Source organism: Labrus mixtus, chromosome 24 (assembly GCF_963584025.1).
Source record: "Labrus mixtus chromosome 24, fLabMix1.1, whole genome shotgun sequence".
Lineage (NCBI taxonomy): Eukaryota > Metazoa > Chordata > Actinopteri > Labriformes > Labridae > Labrus > Labrus mixtus.
This window is the reverse complement of record NC_083635.1, coordinates 10,606,760-10,622,855: the sequence shown is the minus strand read 5'-3', so window position 1 is coordinate 10,622,855 and position 16,096 is coordinate 10,606,760. Positions and strand designations below refer to the sequence as shown.

Below are 16,096 nucleotides of genomic sequence, written 5' to 3'. Positions count from 1 at the left end.
AGTTTAACATAGCTTAAAAAACAGCGGTAAAACCCCCTGCACGCTGCTCTAACACTGTTTCCATGACAGTTCGCCGTCACGGCCCACTCGTCCACGCACTAATGTGATTAGAGTAATGAGCTTTCTGCACAACCTCAAATGACCTCTGCACCGCCGAGTGTAAAAGACACTACAATACAATCACAACAGGAAGTCATAAGTGAAATCCAGCCGTATTAAATGACATTCATCAGATTGATCTACTCCACGCTTCTCAATGTCACTTCTCACTCACCGACCAATCCAATTCAAGAAGGGGCGGGACTTCAGATATCAACGTTGTCAACAACAGTGCAAGGCTCCAGTACTTAGTTTGACATCTTTTTTAACTAATAAAGAAAAGCGATGGCGAGAGCTTTATGTTTCCTCAAATCCTTTTTTCACATTTATTTATCTGGTCGCGTGCATTCACATACAGCCTCGCTCCACAGACACTCCCAGCTGTTTTTGGAGCGGTCGCACCAAGGACGCGTCTCTGTGTGATCGGGCCCTTAGACCTCCATACTAATGGACCACTTTTACATTATTGGAGGTCTTATTTATAGTCTTACACCAGGGAGGAGACATTTCAGGCTTTTTTAAACTGCCTCTGGGAACCGACTGATGAAGTCCCTGCAGGAAACCAAAATGAAAGGAAAGTGGAGGAATCATTTCTGCTGTCCTTTTAAATTAAAAAGTCCACTTGTCTCTGGGTCACGTGCTCCAGCTGGTGGCTTTTCAGATAAAGTTAAAGGCGATGATTTGTGGGGTCTCACTCCCCACGTTGTTTGTTTATTGTTGTTTTTGTGTGCTTGTGTTGACAGGTGGATAGAAGGCGGCAGGATGCTGAGGCTGCTGCTCTGTGTGCTTCCTCTGATGAGCTGCAGCAGAATCGTCACACAGGACGCCGCTTACAAAGAGAGACACAGCCACGGTGAGTTTTTCCTTCTCACTCTGATTTCCGGTGCATGATGAATCCTAAAATACACAAAACGAGACTCGGGCCTTGCATCAAGGTTTTTGACCTCCCTGCTGCTGGAGGTTGACTTCTACATGATCCTGTTTAAGATCATCTAAAAGATAGATTTATAAAAGAGAGAGACGTCAGTCTTTTTGAAAACAAAGCTCTTGAATATCCAGCTTTTGCATCAGCAAGTTGTGTGTTCATTGAAAAACAAACCAACGTGCTGTACAAAAACATCCATAGACAACATTAGCGGTCAAAGCAAAATCAAATCAAGAAACATACACATTCGACCATCAGGACCACAGGACGCTAAGGGGGGCAATGGTGAGCGCTCTTAAGGACACTGAAATGCACGAGGGGAAGTGAGTCTTCAGTCTGGTCCTAAAAGTGTCTAAAGAAGGGGAACCTTTAGCCCTGACGAGGAGCTACCAGAAGAGGCCGGTCTGAACACCTGAGAGGTCTGGGTGGGGAGAGGGGGTGGAGGAGTTCATAGTGAGAGGACTGGGGGGGGGGGGGGGGGGGATCAGGCCATGTAAAGCCTTAAAAACGCATTAAAGAACCTTGAACTCGATCCTGTACTTGACTGGTGCAAAGATGTGAGTACAAGAGAGATGCTTTCTCTCTTCCTGGTTCCAGTTAACAGGACAGGGTCGACTGACTGATGCCCAGGTCGAGGGCGTTACAAGTAGGTGTATTGACTTGCATAACCTTTTAGCTAAGTTTGTACAGATTCTCGGGGTGTAAGGCATCTAGAAAAAGTTTGAGAAATCACATCAAAATGAGCAGAAACATGGATACAGGCAGCGGCTGTGAGTTGTTAGAGTTGACAGGATTACAGAAATCAGCAGGGTTTTTTTCCGGCCCTCCTCACGCAGAGTTTGTTGTTTCATGGAGGAAGCAGACGGTTAATTAGCGGCTTGTTAGCTGATTAAATGTGACTTGATGCTCTCTGTGCCCGGTGTGTTTGTTGATCTTTGTGAAATTTTGGCTCCGAATCAGGACGTCCCAGCGTGCGATTTGTTCACGAGGTTCTCATGTTGCTCTTAATCCAAACCAAACCAAACCAAACCACCAGGTTCCAGATGTGTCTGCTGCCGAATCGGCGCTGATCCTCCGTCACACTCGGCTGAACGGGTCCAGCCACGGTGACACACTCACAGCCCGGCCTCACCTCCCAGAGCTCCCACACACACTCAATCGACCCACGAGTGTGTGGCGGAGTTATCCTCACACAGAAGAGCACGGCGGACTCCTTAACTCCTTATTCAAGTTGGTTCATCTTGTAGTTGATGTCACCAGATTGTCTCTTTGTTTTTATGGAAAGGTTGGAAGACAGGAGAATGTAGCTCAGTCTGTAGGGACCAGTTTAAGAATACCGGAGAGAATAAGATTAAGAATAATTTCCCTCAGGGATTAATAAAGTATGTACATTTAAAAGTGAATGCACAGAAACAAGCAGGCAAAACTGTTCTAAGAGTGTGTGCATCTCTTCAGTAGAAGGCTGAAAAGTTGATCCCTGTGAGACTTTTCTGGTTCCTCTCCTTTAGGCTGTCAGCCGGAGGAGTTACAAAGTGCTCTGCTTGATCACTTTCCAGTAAACCTGTTGCTTGTTCCACTCCTGTCAGGTCAAATTGAACTTTTTCAGAAAGTTTTTTTCGACCATTTTAAGAATTAGTTCAGAGGGTTTCATCCGTGAACTGTAGCTCTGTCCGACCAGATCGGGCTCAGATGGACGCCAGCTGCGCCTGCTGTTTTTATTTCCGCTCAGCTGGACGTGAGTGCAGATCGTCGATAACCTTCCTGCTGAGCTCACAACACAGAAGACTTTTGTTACCTTTTGAATTCCTGCAACCAGTGAAAGCTGCACAAACACGCCCTGTGGGCTTTTTGATGTGATCATTCAGGAAGGTTTGGTCAATAATCTGTTGAGATGAATCCAAAATAAAGCAAATAAACTGAATTTGATGAGTTCCTCTGCTGAATCCAAACATCGTCCTGATTACAAGCACCCGCTCTGGATTTTGGATGGGGATAACATCATAACCTGTTCAAAACTGCAGCAGTTTTAATGTAGGTTGTTGTTTCCGTATAAGCACACCTTCGGGGGGAACGTTGTCCTGCAGCAGCTCAGGTCAGGAAATGGTTCAGTGCATATTCATGTAGCTGTATAAAACTTGTTCCTACCTTGTTAAATCCTGAAGTGATTTTTGAAGTGATTCAGCATCAAGAGCCCGATCTGTCACTTCCTTTAACGCCGCAAACTTCACCTTCAGAGTTTCTCAGAGAAGGACGACGCACTTTATTTGTATAACACCTAATCACAACAAGCGTTATGTCGAGAAGCTTTACAAAAAGCAGGTCAAAGACGTTACTCATTATGTTAGAAAAGAAAAATGGGACAGGGTGAGATGGGGTAATATGCAGGAAGGATTTCTCCTTTGTAGTCCTTGCGTTCCTTCCTCGCCGCTGAGGTGGAGGTCGGAGCGGGCCGTGCATGAATGAGGACGTCGGTGGTTGAGGGACGCCACAGTCCGACGGTTGTGGCTGGGCATCAGGGACGTCTGGTTGTATTAGTCACTTCCTTTGTGCATCCCAGATATTCTATCTTGGGGTTTTTAGCAGTCTTTGTTGTTGTCTTGCTTCTCTTTGTGGTGGTTTTTTAGGTTTTTTTTATGTCATCTAAATCAATTTTAGTCGCTTCAAACAGGGACCCAGGCCCATGACCTTTTGACCCTTGGATCTAAGGTTGAAAACATCAGTTGAAAGCGCGTTTAACATTTGTTTTCATGACTCACAGTGAGTCCTTTTTCATTAAATCTCTGTTTACATGGAGTCCACATGGGGCCCTGGTGAAATGATGTTACATACGCTGCTTTGGATGGGATTGGCTGCAGGTATGTATTCGCTGAGCTCTATGGCGGCCCAGCGTGCGTCGATCTTTTCTTTCTTTCTGAGAAGTGGAGGTGGTTGATTGGAAGGAGCCTGCAGCGTGGCTCCCTGAGCTCCTTACAGCCGGCACAACAGGCCTTTGTTTCCCCGCTGCCCTCAGACTGCAGCTCCATGCATTCCCTCATGGATTACCGCTCGCCTCCCACTGCTGTGATCTGTGAGGGCACCTGACGCTCGCTGCTTTCATGTGCTTACATGATGAAGACTTACCTGACAGAGCTTGAATATGTTTTCTCAGCTTGTCCTCATTTTACCCGACGACGACTTCAGAAAACAAAGATTTGATGTGCAGAAAAATCTATTTGAGTTTAACGAGCATCGCAGTAATACCCCTCCTCCTTCTCCTCCTCCTCCTCTTCCTCCTCCTCCTCCTCCTCTTCCTCCTTCTCCTCCTTCTTCTCCTCCTCCTTCTTCTCCTCCTCCTCTTCCTTTTTCTCCTCTTCCTCCTCTTCTACCTCCTCCTACTTCTTCTCCTCCTCCTCCTTCCTCCTGCTCCTTCTACTCCTCCTCTTCCTCCTCCTTCTTCTCTTCCTCTTCCTCCTTCTACTCCTCCTCTTCCTCCTTCTTCTCCTCTTCCTCCTCCTCCTTCTCCTCCTCCTCATCTTCCTCCTCCTCCTCTTCCTCGTTCTTCTCCTCATCCTCCTCCGTCTTCTCTTCCTCCTCCTCCACATCCTCCTCCTCCTGCTCCTCCTCTTCCTGCTCCTCCTCTTCCTCCTCCTCCACATCCTCTTTCTTCTTCTCCTCTTCCTCCTTCTCTTCCTCCTCCTCCTCCACATCCTCCTCCTCCTCGTTCTTCTCCTCATCCTCCTCCTCCTCCTCATCTTCCTCCTCCTCCTCTTCCTCCTCCTCCTCTTCCTCCTCCTCCTGCTCCTCCTCTTCCTGCTCCTTCTACTCCTCCTCTTCCTCTTTCTTCTTCTCCTCTTCCTCCTTCTCTTCCTCCTCCTCCTCCTCCTCCTCTTCCTCCTCCTCCTCTTCCTCGTTCTTCTCCTCCTCTTCCTCCTCCACATCCTCCTCCCTCCTCTTCCTTGTTCTTCTCCTCCTCTTCCTTCTCCTCCTCCTCGTTATCCTCCTCGTTATCCTCCTCCTCATCTTCCTCCTCCTCCTCTTCCTCTTTCATTTTGGAGAATTGTAGCATCTCTTAACCCTTTTGCATGTTTTTGCTACATATTGCATTGCTTTTGGAGTGTTTGGAGTGTCTTTGAGAGCATGTTGCTTATTTTTGTCATTTTTACTTTTCTTTGTGGTCATTTAGCAAATGAAAGCTGCTGGTTTGCATCTCAATTCAGTAAGTTTTTTTCGCCTGTTTTTGTCATTTAGCTTCTCTTTGTCTTGTCTTTGAATCTCCTTATAATCAAATTTGATGTCCTTCATCCCTTTTCGGCCTTTTTGCAAGTCGTTGGTTTGCAGTCAGCTCATGTCTCTTTGGTATTTGCACCTGTGTGTGAGAGTGCGTCTACAAGCCTACACAAAAAGTCACATGTCACCATCCACACACCAACTGACCCGACCTTGAGTTGTTGTTTTGTGTTTTTTTTTTTTTGCCCCCACAGATGATGTTGCCGTGACGACGAGGCCTCACATCTATTACTGCCGCTCGCCCAACATGGAGGACTTCAGCTGCTGGTGGCATCCGCTCGACAACCTGACAGACGGAGAGCAGGTCACCTACAGCCTCAGCTACTCCAAAGAGTGAGCGCATCACACACGAGAATGATAAACAAACTTAACCTATCACACTGACGTATTACAGTGCACGATTCAGCTCACTTTGAACACGAGGAGGCTGGAGGAGAAACTCCGGGTGAAGTCCGAGTGGAAAATGAGGCTGTTTGCGTTCACGCATGCAGCTCCTCCGGCAAATATCAGGAGTTTTTCAGCAGTTTTTCTGCAGGTGTGAACGCCCTCCCTTCTGTCTAAACAACATCTCCCTCTGTAACAAAAAGGTCTCTGATGATGTCACACACTTAGAATAATAATCTGAGCACCTCAGGGACAAAATCAACAATTTAAGTGGACGCACTTTGACCCGTCAGGGATTACGTTGCAGACATAACAGCCTGTTCCACTACTGCAGGCCAAATAAGTTCACTGGAGCATTACTACAGATTCTCTTAGCTGTTTACAGCCCAAAATATGTTTAAAGGGCTCATGTTTAAAAATACCAGAGTTTCCCTTGAAATCAGGTCTGGGGAACAAAAGAGAACTGCTGCCTAAAATCTGATTGGAGCCTTCAGAATGAACTCAGAATTTGATCTAAAGAGCTCAAACTGGAACAAACAGCCTCAGATCAAAGGTGATGGAGGTTTCTGGGTCGTGTGTTCAAATCCGTTTTGATTTGTCTAGCCTCACCTCAAAGTGAAGCTTTTAACACGTCGATATTTCAGATGGCTGCTCGGAGCCCCTGAATGCAGCCTCACGTGTCCTCAGACTGGTGCCAGCCTGGCCCCATGGCACACGCAGCAGAGAAACTGCTCCCAGGAATCAGGACAAATTGGATTGTAACTTTGACCCCAAACGGCATTGTTCACGGCTCCATCGGCCGTCTCGCTGTTCTCCTGCGGGAGTTTGGTTGCCGATGTAAATCTGGGATTATGTGGGACAAAAGCCAAAAACAACACACAATGCATGAACGGACTGAAAGGTGTTAAAAGACCTTACTGTTTCGGATGATCTGTGATTCAATAGATTTGATTCAAAAACAGATTTTCATCGTATTTAGAGAGTTCACGGAGCTCTGAGATCAATGTAACAGAAAGTAAAACAGAAGACACACTTAAGAAATAACTGGAGTACAACCTGTTTTTCTATTCAACACTAAAGCAATCCTTGAAAACAACGTTATGAAAGCGGAATCTTTCTTCAATCTACACGCTGGAGCTGACGCAGAGAGAGCCTGCAGCTTTCCCCGGGGCACTGACCCATTTCAAGACAAAGCTTCAATTTGATTTCACTAAATAACAACTGAAAAACAAAAGTACATTCAGGGCTTAAAACAGAAAGAAATCAAAAGCAATGCAGCGTTTACAAGAAGCACACGTAATTACAACTTCAGTTCCAACTAGTTCGGAGCAGGAGACGTTTTACACCTGAGGAAAAGATTTAGCAGCTGCTTTAAAAATGTGTGATACCTGCACAAGGTGTTCTGACCCTGATTGAATGACAGCCATGTTAATGAAGCATAAATTACGTTGAACATTTCAGCTCTTAAAGCAGATTAAATATAAAACAAATGTGAGTTTGTTAACCTTAATGTGGGTTAACTCAAAGTGTCTGTTTGAGCTCGTCGTCTAATTGGTCATCTCTCGGCCGGAAAGTCAAGGGTTCGATCCCCAGCTCCTGCAGGCACGTGTTCGATGTGTCCTTGGGCATGAGTAATTATAATTTTTCTGGTGGTTTTGTAAATCTCCTCTGTCATTTTCACAGTAAAGGACCCAACCACGAGTGTCCCGACTACGTGACCTCCGGCCCGAACAGCTGCCACTTCGACAGCAGCCACACGTCCATATGGAAGATCTACTGCATAAACGTGACGGCCATCACCGCCCACAGGAACTACACCTCCCAGGAGCACTGCCTGGACGTGGCAGATATCGGTAAGGATGGGTGGGAAACTGTTAAAATGAGACATGTAGGTAGATTGTTGGGTCTCAAATGCTGATTTGCTGACCCTCACGTTTCTACCCGTTTTCCTTTTCTTTTTTTTTTAATTTCTAGATTTATGTCCATGAAACTTCAACGCTTGATTCAAGTTTTCAACTCAGAAACACACGTAAAAGTATTTTATTAGTCTTCTATCTCTGTGTGCTCTGTATTACGCTAACCTTTCATCCAAAGATGTAAAGCTGCCGTTCTGTGTAGAGCTCACATTTTTGAAGAGTTTTCATTTTCATTTGACGACCTCTGAGGGATTGAATTCACAGGCTTTAGCAGCGTTCATACTTGAATGGAGGATTTACAGGGTCATTCCTTCAATAAGTGTTATTTTTAAACTTTTTAAGAAGATGATGTATTGATTTGAAAGCAATTAAATCCTGCTCTCGTTTTGGAGGAGCCTCTGCCATCAGATAATCTCGTTGCTCAGGGGCCGAGAATCTGTGGTGATCCAGTTTCTGCAGAGTTGGGATCAGTCTACTTCCTGGGATGCAGAATCTGTCTGTGTGTGTGTGTGTGTGTGTGTGACTGTGTGTGTGTGTCTTAACTAGTGTGCGCAGCAGCCTTGTGTTTGAGTCCATGTGACCGCTGCAGTGATCTTTTGTTGGGTCTCAGATGTCGGGGACGACGCTCTTATCACAGCCCTGCAGGAAATTCGACCCCTGCCTACAGATACAGCAGCGTGCAGCTCACACACACACACACACACAAACATTTACACACACAGACTGCTACCATAACTGAAAGGTCAAAACTCAGAGACCATTTATGCTTTAATGTCAGTGATGGGAGGCTGGTCTGCAGAAGGAACACATCTCTCTCCTGTTCATACAGATTTTTAAATGTTTTTTTCATTATGAATTTGATTCTTTAGTCTGTAAAACTTGAAAATGTTCAAAAGAGCAACGTCTCGATGCATTTCATTTTGTCTATAAAACACTCAAAAACACATAAATGTTTCAGTTTAACTCGTGCTGAACAGATAAACGTTCTTAAACATTTATGCTTTATTGTCAGAGGCTGGTGTGCTGGAGGAGCACAGCTGTTTGTTTGCACTTCCTGACGTTGTCTCCTCGTCTCTAGATCCTTGCTTTTGTTGTTCTTACTCTCTGATGCCCGTCGCCTTGGGTCGCCTTGTAGAATAAGTTACAGATTCATATTTTTATGATTTCTGTCCTCGGAAAGCAGCACAAATACACAGTGAAGAAAATAATTCACAATTACGAGCAAAAGAAATGAACAAATTACAGAATACAACATGAAAAAAGACACAAAGAGGTTCCCATGTCACTTTATAATTACTCTTAATTTTAATGCGTCCAGCGAGACCGGCTCCTCAGTGCTGAATTATTTTGAGTGTAAAAAGAGGGAGCAGCGCAATTGAACGTCTCTTTTGTCCCCGTTCAGTTCAGGGAAAGTTTGAAATAATAATAATAAAAACTCCAGATAATAAATCAGCTCAGAGGCTGAAGTTAATCCCAGCCAAACATAAGAGCGCATGCATCAGATCTGCCGGTTTAAACGTTAACAATGTGATTGAAAACATGCACAGAATGAATAAAACATGCAGGTTATAAAAGTGAAATAATTCCTGCTGCATGAATAATAAAGAATAGTATCTCATTAGGACATCCAGGGAGCTGCTTTGTTTCACTGATCTTCATTACCTACATGTATGAATTCATAATGGAACATGATAAGTGTAATAATACTCATGAACCATCTTTGAGTCTCCACCAGAGTCACTACTCCCAGTGCATTGTGGGCCAGGAAGGAGTTTCTAACCATCATTAAGAATCTCTGTTTTGTCCTCGGGCTGCGTGTTGACATTTCACAACATGCCTCTTTGTCGTCCTCAGTTCAAACCGAGGCTCCCGCAAACCTGACCTACGTGCTGAAGGACGCCGGCGGGGACGAGATGGGACACAACGCGCTTGTGTCGTGGACGTACCCGGTGCCCTCCGCTCTGAAGTACGGCTGGATCACGCTGGTGCACGAGCTGCAGTACAGACGCGTGACCGAGCCCGACAACTGGAAGGTAAAATCACAGAAGTGCAGCAGATTCACCGACTAACCCATCTTTTCTTCAGTGAGAGGAAACGCATATTTGTACGTGGAAGTGGAAGTTAAAATTAAAGGAACTGTCACTTTAAATTGATCCTTTTACGACATCACGACCTGCAGTTTCACCCGCTCTCAGAGCTGCACATTAGCCCAGCAGGGGGGGTGAAATATAGAACAGTGAAATAATTGTGAGTTTGTGTCTCTGTGCAGGTGAAGCACCCTCTGAGGGAGCCTCACGTGGAGCTGCTCGGCCTCCCGGTCGGAGACTACGTCATCCGCGTCCGCTGCCGCTCGCACAACTACGGCCTGTGGAGCAAATGGAGCTCCACGCTGGTGATGAGCATCCCCGCCAGGCCGCCCACAGGTACGGCGACCAGGGGGAGTTTCCATGACAATCAAACAATGCTGATGATGATTGGCAGCCCTGTCCCTGTATTTTTATTCTTGCTCATTTGTGGACTGGATATTAAACGTAGACATGACGCCAGTCTCATATCTCGTTGATACCATGGCAACAGAAATAGAAGTCTAGTCTAGGGCTCGGCTCCAGCCCCCCCGCTATCCCAAACGGGGAAAAGCAGTTATAGACAATGGCATATTTAGCTCCCCTTCTGCAACAAGTGTCATGACATCAGAACATCTTACTTCTCTGCTCTGTGTTTTTTTTTTTTGATCCCGTCATACTGATGGAATCTCCTGCTCCTGTGCAGGTAAACTGCTGGTGAGGATTCTGGTGTCAGGTGTCAGTGTCGTGGCTCTGCTGGTGATCGCTTTCGGTATCATTCCACAGAGCAAGAGGTGAGAAGAAGTAACAACACACGTTCATCTTGTGTGTGTGTGTGTGTGTGTGTGTGTGTGTGTGTGTGTGTGTGTGTGTGTGTGTGTGTGTGTGTGTGTGTGTGTGTGTGTGTGTGTGTGTGTGTGTGTGTGTGTGTGTGTGTGTGTGTGTGTGTGTGTGTGTGTGTGTGTGTGTGTGTGTGTGTGTGTGTGTGTGTGTGTGTGTGTGTGTGTTCTGCCCTTCACACTTCCTCTCTTTATGTCCTCGCCTCCAGAATAAAAGACTACTTCTTGCCGCCCATTCCAAAGCCGAGGATCGTTGGCATCGACCCACTGTTGCTGAAGGTAACACACACACACACACAACTACACACACACACAACTACACACACACACACACACACACACACACAGGTAAAGGATTTTTCATTTTGAGTTTTTCATTCTGACCTTTCAATCCTGTTTTTTGTCGTTTCCTTCTATCCTTTGTCCTTCCAATCCGTCATCACCCTCCCTTACCCACCTCCTTTTCTTGCTTCCTTATCTCCTTTCCTTTGCTTCTCCTTCATTTTTCATCATCTCCCTCTCTGTAATTTCTTATATTGCGTGTTCTCTGTCCTCCTCTCTTCTCTATTGTCTGCACTCTTTCCCTCCTTATATTCTTTGCTTATGTTTCTAACTTCCCTCTCATCAAACCTTTTCAATTCCTTGCCCCCTCGCGCCCTTCCTTCCTTCCTTCCTTCCTTCCTTCCATCCCCTCCTTCTCCTCCCTCAGAAAGGGAACTTGGATGAAATCAACCGTCACTTCAGTAACTTCCACAGCTACAGACCTCCGAGCTACACTGAGGAGGTCTGGGACCAGGTGAGCGCTGACGACGTCTACCTCACCACGCCGAGGGACCGCTTCATCTCCGCCGCCCCCACTGACAGGGAGAAGGACGCCGGGATGGTTCCGTGCGACCTGACGCCGATGGCCGCTCGTCATCCGTTCACGACCCCGAACATGACGTCATATGTGCCGAGTCTGTCGCCCTACTGCTCCTCTCCTCCTGAAGACTTTGCCCCTTCGATGGACTCTCCCTGGCCTCGGCCTGAAATCGTGTCTCTGCCGGGGACGGAGTACAGCGTGATGGGTCACCCTGGCCTCCCCAACGCTTTCCAAGCTCCTGACACCACCGCCGTCTACACCAACCGATCACCGCAGGATTTATACACCTGCGTCCAGCTCATGAACGAGAGCGGCCAGGTGCATCTGGTGCCCTGCCTGCCGCCGGCGTACTGCCAGGAGTTCCCTTCCTTCCCGAGGGTCGACTCAGACGCAGAGGAGAAGAAGAAGCTGGCCGACTACCAGGACCGGGCGAATACGATGAACCGGCAGAAAGATGGCGGCGAGGCTGAGAGGAGCGAGGCGGCGGACCCTCTGCTGCCTGTTGCTGTGGATAACATGGGCTGAAAGAGATTTTTAGAACAAACTGTGAAAACTGCTGAAACATGGAGACTGTCCGTGTTCAGAGACACAATCTGCTGTAGGAAGAGGAAGAGAACCTGGTGGAAACACTCAGACACTAAAAGTGATGTTGTTGTGGACAGATGCTGCAGGACCACATCTCTGCAGCAATCAACACCAACGTGTGCCCGTGACCCACAGGAAGTTCCTCTGGACATAAACCTCTTACTGTTTCTGGTCGCTCTGCACATGCTCAGAGACAGTTAAACTCCAGGGACCAAACAGGTTGATTTTAAAGCTGCATTGTTAAGATTTATATAAAAGGCCAAATATACTAGATGTGATAACAGGTGGGTGGTATCTTAAAGAGGAAATGTAAACGACTACAGGTGCAGGATGTTTTGGAATAGCGTCTGTAGATTTCTTCAGCCTGCAGCAGTGAAACAGGCCGTAGTGGTTTCATAGTTGTAGTAACAAACAAAAAGGTCCTTCTATGCAGGGATCCTTTCAGCCTAAGAGGAAGAAGATGTTTTCTCCTCCACCAGACTCCATTGACAAAAACAGGATTTTTTCCTCACAGATCACAAGAGCTGCTGCCAGACGTTTATTTTTGTTCTGTTGTGAGTGACCTCGGTGTTATGATGGGTACATTTGGGTGCGACACAATATTTGAGAGGTTTAACAAACTGAACTGATCAAGACAGTCATTGACAAGTAACTCCTGTATTCTGTGAGGTGAAAACTCTGTTTTTATAAATGGAGTCTGGTGGCTTTAAAGACAGCCATTCAACAGCTTGTGTTGTGAAAAAATCATCTTCCTCTGGAACGAAAAGGTTCTCTCTCTCTCTGCAGGGATCCTGCAGATTGACAGGCGGTTTTGGGCAGCGTCAGCAGTATTGCGTGGTGACGAGGGAGCTGAACCTGAAGGCAAAGCTCTCGATTTACCGGTCGATCTCTGTCCCAACCTTCACATCTGTTCATGAGCTTTGGGTAGTAACCGAAAGAATAAGATCGTGGAAAAAGTGGCCAAAAATGAGTTTCCTCTGGAGGGTGTCTGGGCTCGGCCCTAGAGAGAGGGTGAGGCGCTCCGACATTCGCGGGGAGCTCGGAGTAGAGCTGCTGCTCCCTCACATCCAAGATGGTTCGGACGTCTGACCAGAATACCTCCTGGACGCCTCCGTCTGGAGGTCTTCTGGGCACGTCCAACTGGGAGGAGACCCTGCGGTAGACCCAGAGCTCGCCGGAGGGATTATATGTCCCTTCTGGCCTGGGAACGCCTCAGGATCCCTCAGGAGGAGCTGGAAAACGCTGCTTGGGAGAGGGCCACCTGGGGCAACTTGCCTAGAAAGCTGCCACCACGACACGGCCCCAGATAAGCGGATAATAGATGGATAGACTTCGATCCATCAAGGATTATTTTTCAGACATTACAGCCAGGCTGAAGAAATCTATAAGAGCAATCCCTAAAACTGTTTGTCGTTTAGACCCTAAAAGAATACCAGAATTTACCTCAAAGATTTCACTAAATTCCTGCGAACAAGCGCTTCATCCAGGAGAAGCTGGACGATGAGGATGTTTGACTCTGGAAAAGATAAATACACTGCTGTTTTAGTTTAGCATTCACACTCTCTTTAAATAAGTATTATTGTGTATTCATAGTCCACATATTAGGCTTACCTCACCCTCGTTATAAAAGAGAAACAAGCTTCTTTCATTTTCTTCACGCTCTGAAATATAATCAAGATGTGGTTAAATCACTGGATCCCAGCTCGCTTCCACTCGCCTTTCATATTCAGGGTATTCTATTATTAAACATACCATGGTACGTACATGTGCCAAGTCATTTAGAGAATATTTGATTATCCTGACAGTGAGGGGAATATTAATCAGCATGTGAAGGCGCTGTGTCTCTCTTCACATCTGTCTCATTATCTTCCTCACTTTTCTCTCTCGTTCTGCAGAAGTTATCGGAGACTTGTAGCGGACTGTTCAGCACACATTCAATCCATAGTACGGTATTTTTATTGGTAATCTGCAGTTGTTCAAAGAGATTAACTAGAGTCACGGTCACACCCTCAGGAAGATGTAAGCTGTGATTTCAAACTCTGGTTTTAGACAGATCTGTTCGATTTCTCAGGAGGTCGAACAAACTTCTCCAACTTTTGAAAATATTAAATCTATAGTTTACTGTGTTTGTTTCTGACCATTTAACACTGGACCTCGCTTTACTTTTCAGAGATCAAACACAGTACACGCTCACCTTTATCTATATAATACATATATTTTTATAATCGATTGTTTTGGTCCCATTTAAAGCTTAAGTGCGGGACTTTTCTGTATAACAAGTTCACACTCTGCTGATTCATCACCACTTGATCAATCTCTTTATATTTCGCAGTATGCTACAGTCTTTAAAGCTGGAGTCTCTGGCGAGGGGGATGCATTTTTCATCAACCAGCAATCGTCAGATCTGACGTTGGGAGGGATCTTAGCGAGTCTTAATGACGCAAGAAAACCTAAGAAGCATCAAAAAACTGACTCTGAGGCTGAAGATAAAATGAACAGTGAATGTTCAAAGGCTGGATTCAAGTCAAAGAAAACAAATCAACAATGGATGGCGAGGAAAACTTTTAAAACTGTGTTAGAGTGCTGAAAAAAGTGTTTATGTAATTCCTCTTATTGCCAGAAGGGGGAGACAAAGGTTTAACGCAAGTAACACTAAAGTGTTTAGTTTCTTCATAAGAAGCTGTGTCTCAACTGGGACACTTCCTAAGTCCACACTAGTACCATGCATCGTGTTTGATTGACAGGTCAGGGTTCATTTCAAATCCAACATGGCTGTTCTTCTCATTCGTCTTCTTTTATGTCTGTCTCTGTTTTTATGGTCTCAGCCTCTTTCTCACATTTCTGTTTTCTCTTTGTCCTCCTCTTTATCGTCTTTTTCGTCCTCACTTTGGCCTTTTTTTCTCATTTGTTTCTTCTTCTTTGTCATTTTTCTGTCATCCTGTTGTCCGTTTTCATCTTCTCCTTCATGCCAAAAGGCCAACGGCAACATTTGACCGTGATAATCAGCCGCTAAAAACGGTCTTTCTTGGCTCGTTTCATCCATTCACTTTCATTCACTTTTATTAAAATGAACAAACTCTTACCTGTGTGTGTGGCCAGAGTTTCACACGTTGCTCACCCAGTGCAATTTAAGCACAGAAGGATTCAAATTGAGACACAGTTGTAGTGTGAGGTGTTAATCACAAATGAAAAGCAATATTGACCCGGGTGGACTTAAAAGAATTCTCATTATGAAACACTTGTTTTTGTATGTCAATGTATCCGCCCACAGCACCTCTCCTGTCACCTCCCTCACCTGACACTGGAAGCTCAGACCTCGGTGACGTCTTGCTGTTGCTGTTTTCCTCGTTGGTGTTTCAGTCAGATGTCGTAGTGTCGTCTCTTCTCGTGCCTGTACGTGCCTTTTTTTCACAGAGCAGTATTTGTGTGCTATTCATACTGTGTTGTGTTGAAATCTCAGCCAGCGTGCCACTCCTCGCCTGGAAACACAATGAGAGAAATGACTCTTTGTTTATGCGCATCTGTGCGGTGTTTAGCATGTGTAAAACCAGCTCAGTGTTAGTTACGTTTTCACCTTTTATTGTGACAAAACTACTCAAAAGTTTCAGTTCAATGTGGAACTTAATGTCAGGCAAAAGCACTTTGGATTCAATGCAATAAAAAGTGAAAAGGCAGTGTGACTGTGTGCAGCTGTGATCATTCATAACACACACAAAGACCAGTTTGATCAATCTCCTCACTTTGTCTACAAATTATAGTCACGCACATCTCTGATTAAACACTTTGTGGGCCAAAACCCCTCCATCCCAAATGAGTCTGAGGGGGCAAAAGGTTGTTTAGTTTGTTTCTTTTTTACTCTATTTACACTTGGCATGACATTGTGCTGCATCATGAGCTGTGATTAACTTCATGATGTTACTTGCAGATATTTTTCTTGCAGCTTTACTTGTCCTCATCCATGCTTTCTTTGTTCACATTTACTTAAACAATCGATATGCAAACATTGATTCACATTTACTGAAAGGTTGGACGTCACCAGTTTGCAATGAACTCTGGGTAAGTCACAGACATATGCAGTGTCATACCTGCATACCATATTAGAATACAATTAGTTCCCTGTGACCATCAATAGTAAAGACAGGATGGAGCAAATTAAA

The 16,096-nt window shown here is 45.5% G+C and overlaps 1 protein-coding gene across 1 annotated transcript in view; it reads left to right on the top strand.

Annotated features, from left to right (window-relative positions):
* LOC132959352 (prolactin receptor-like) overlaps positions 1-12,522 on the top strand; it is a 28,498-nt gene extending 15,976 nt beyond the window's left edge. Inside the window, exons 2-9 of the mRNA XM_061032278.1 lie at positions 843-952; positions 5,485-5,623; positions 7,358-7,527; positions 9,445-9,623; positions 9,860-10,013; positions 10,360-10,447; positions 10,702-10,771; positions 11,202-12,522. Of these exons, the coding sequence (XP_060888261.1) occupies positions 862-952; positions 5,485-5,623; positions 7,358-7,527; positions 9,445-9,623; positions 9,860-10,013; positions 10,360-10,447; positions 10,702-10,771; positions 11,202-11,879 (1,569 nt within the window). The 5' untranslated portion in view covers positions 843-861 and the 3' untranslated portion in view covers positions 11,880-12,522. The remainder of the gene's footprint in view (positions 1-842; positions 953-5,484; positions 5,624-7,357; positions 7,528-9,444; positions 9,624-9,859; positions 10,014-10,359; positions 10,448-10,701; positions 10,772-11,201) is intronic.
* The last annotated feature ends 3,574 nt before the right edge of the window (positions 12,523-16,096 follow it).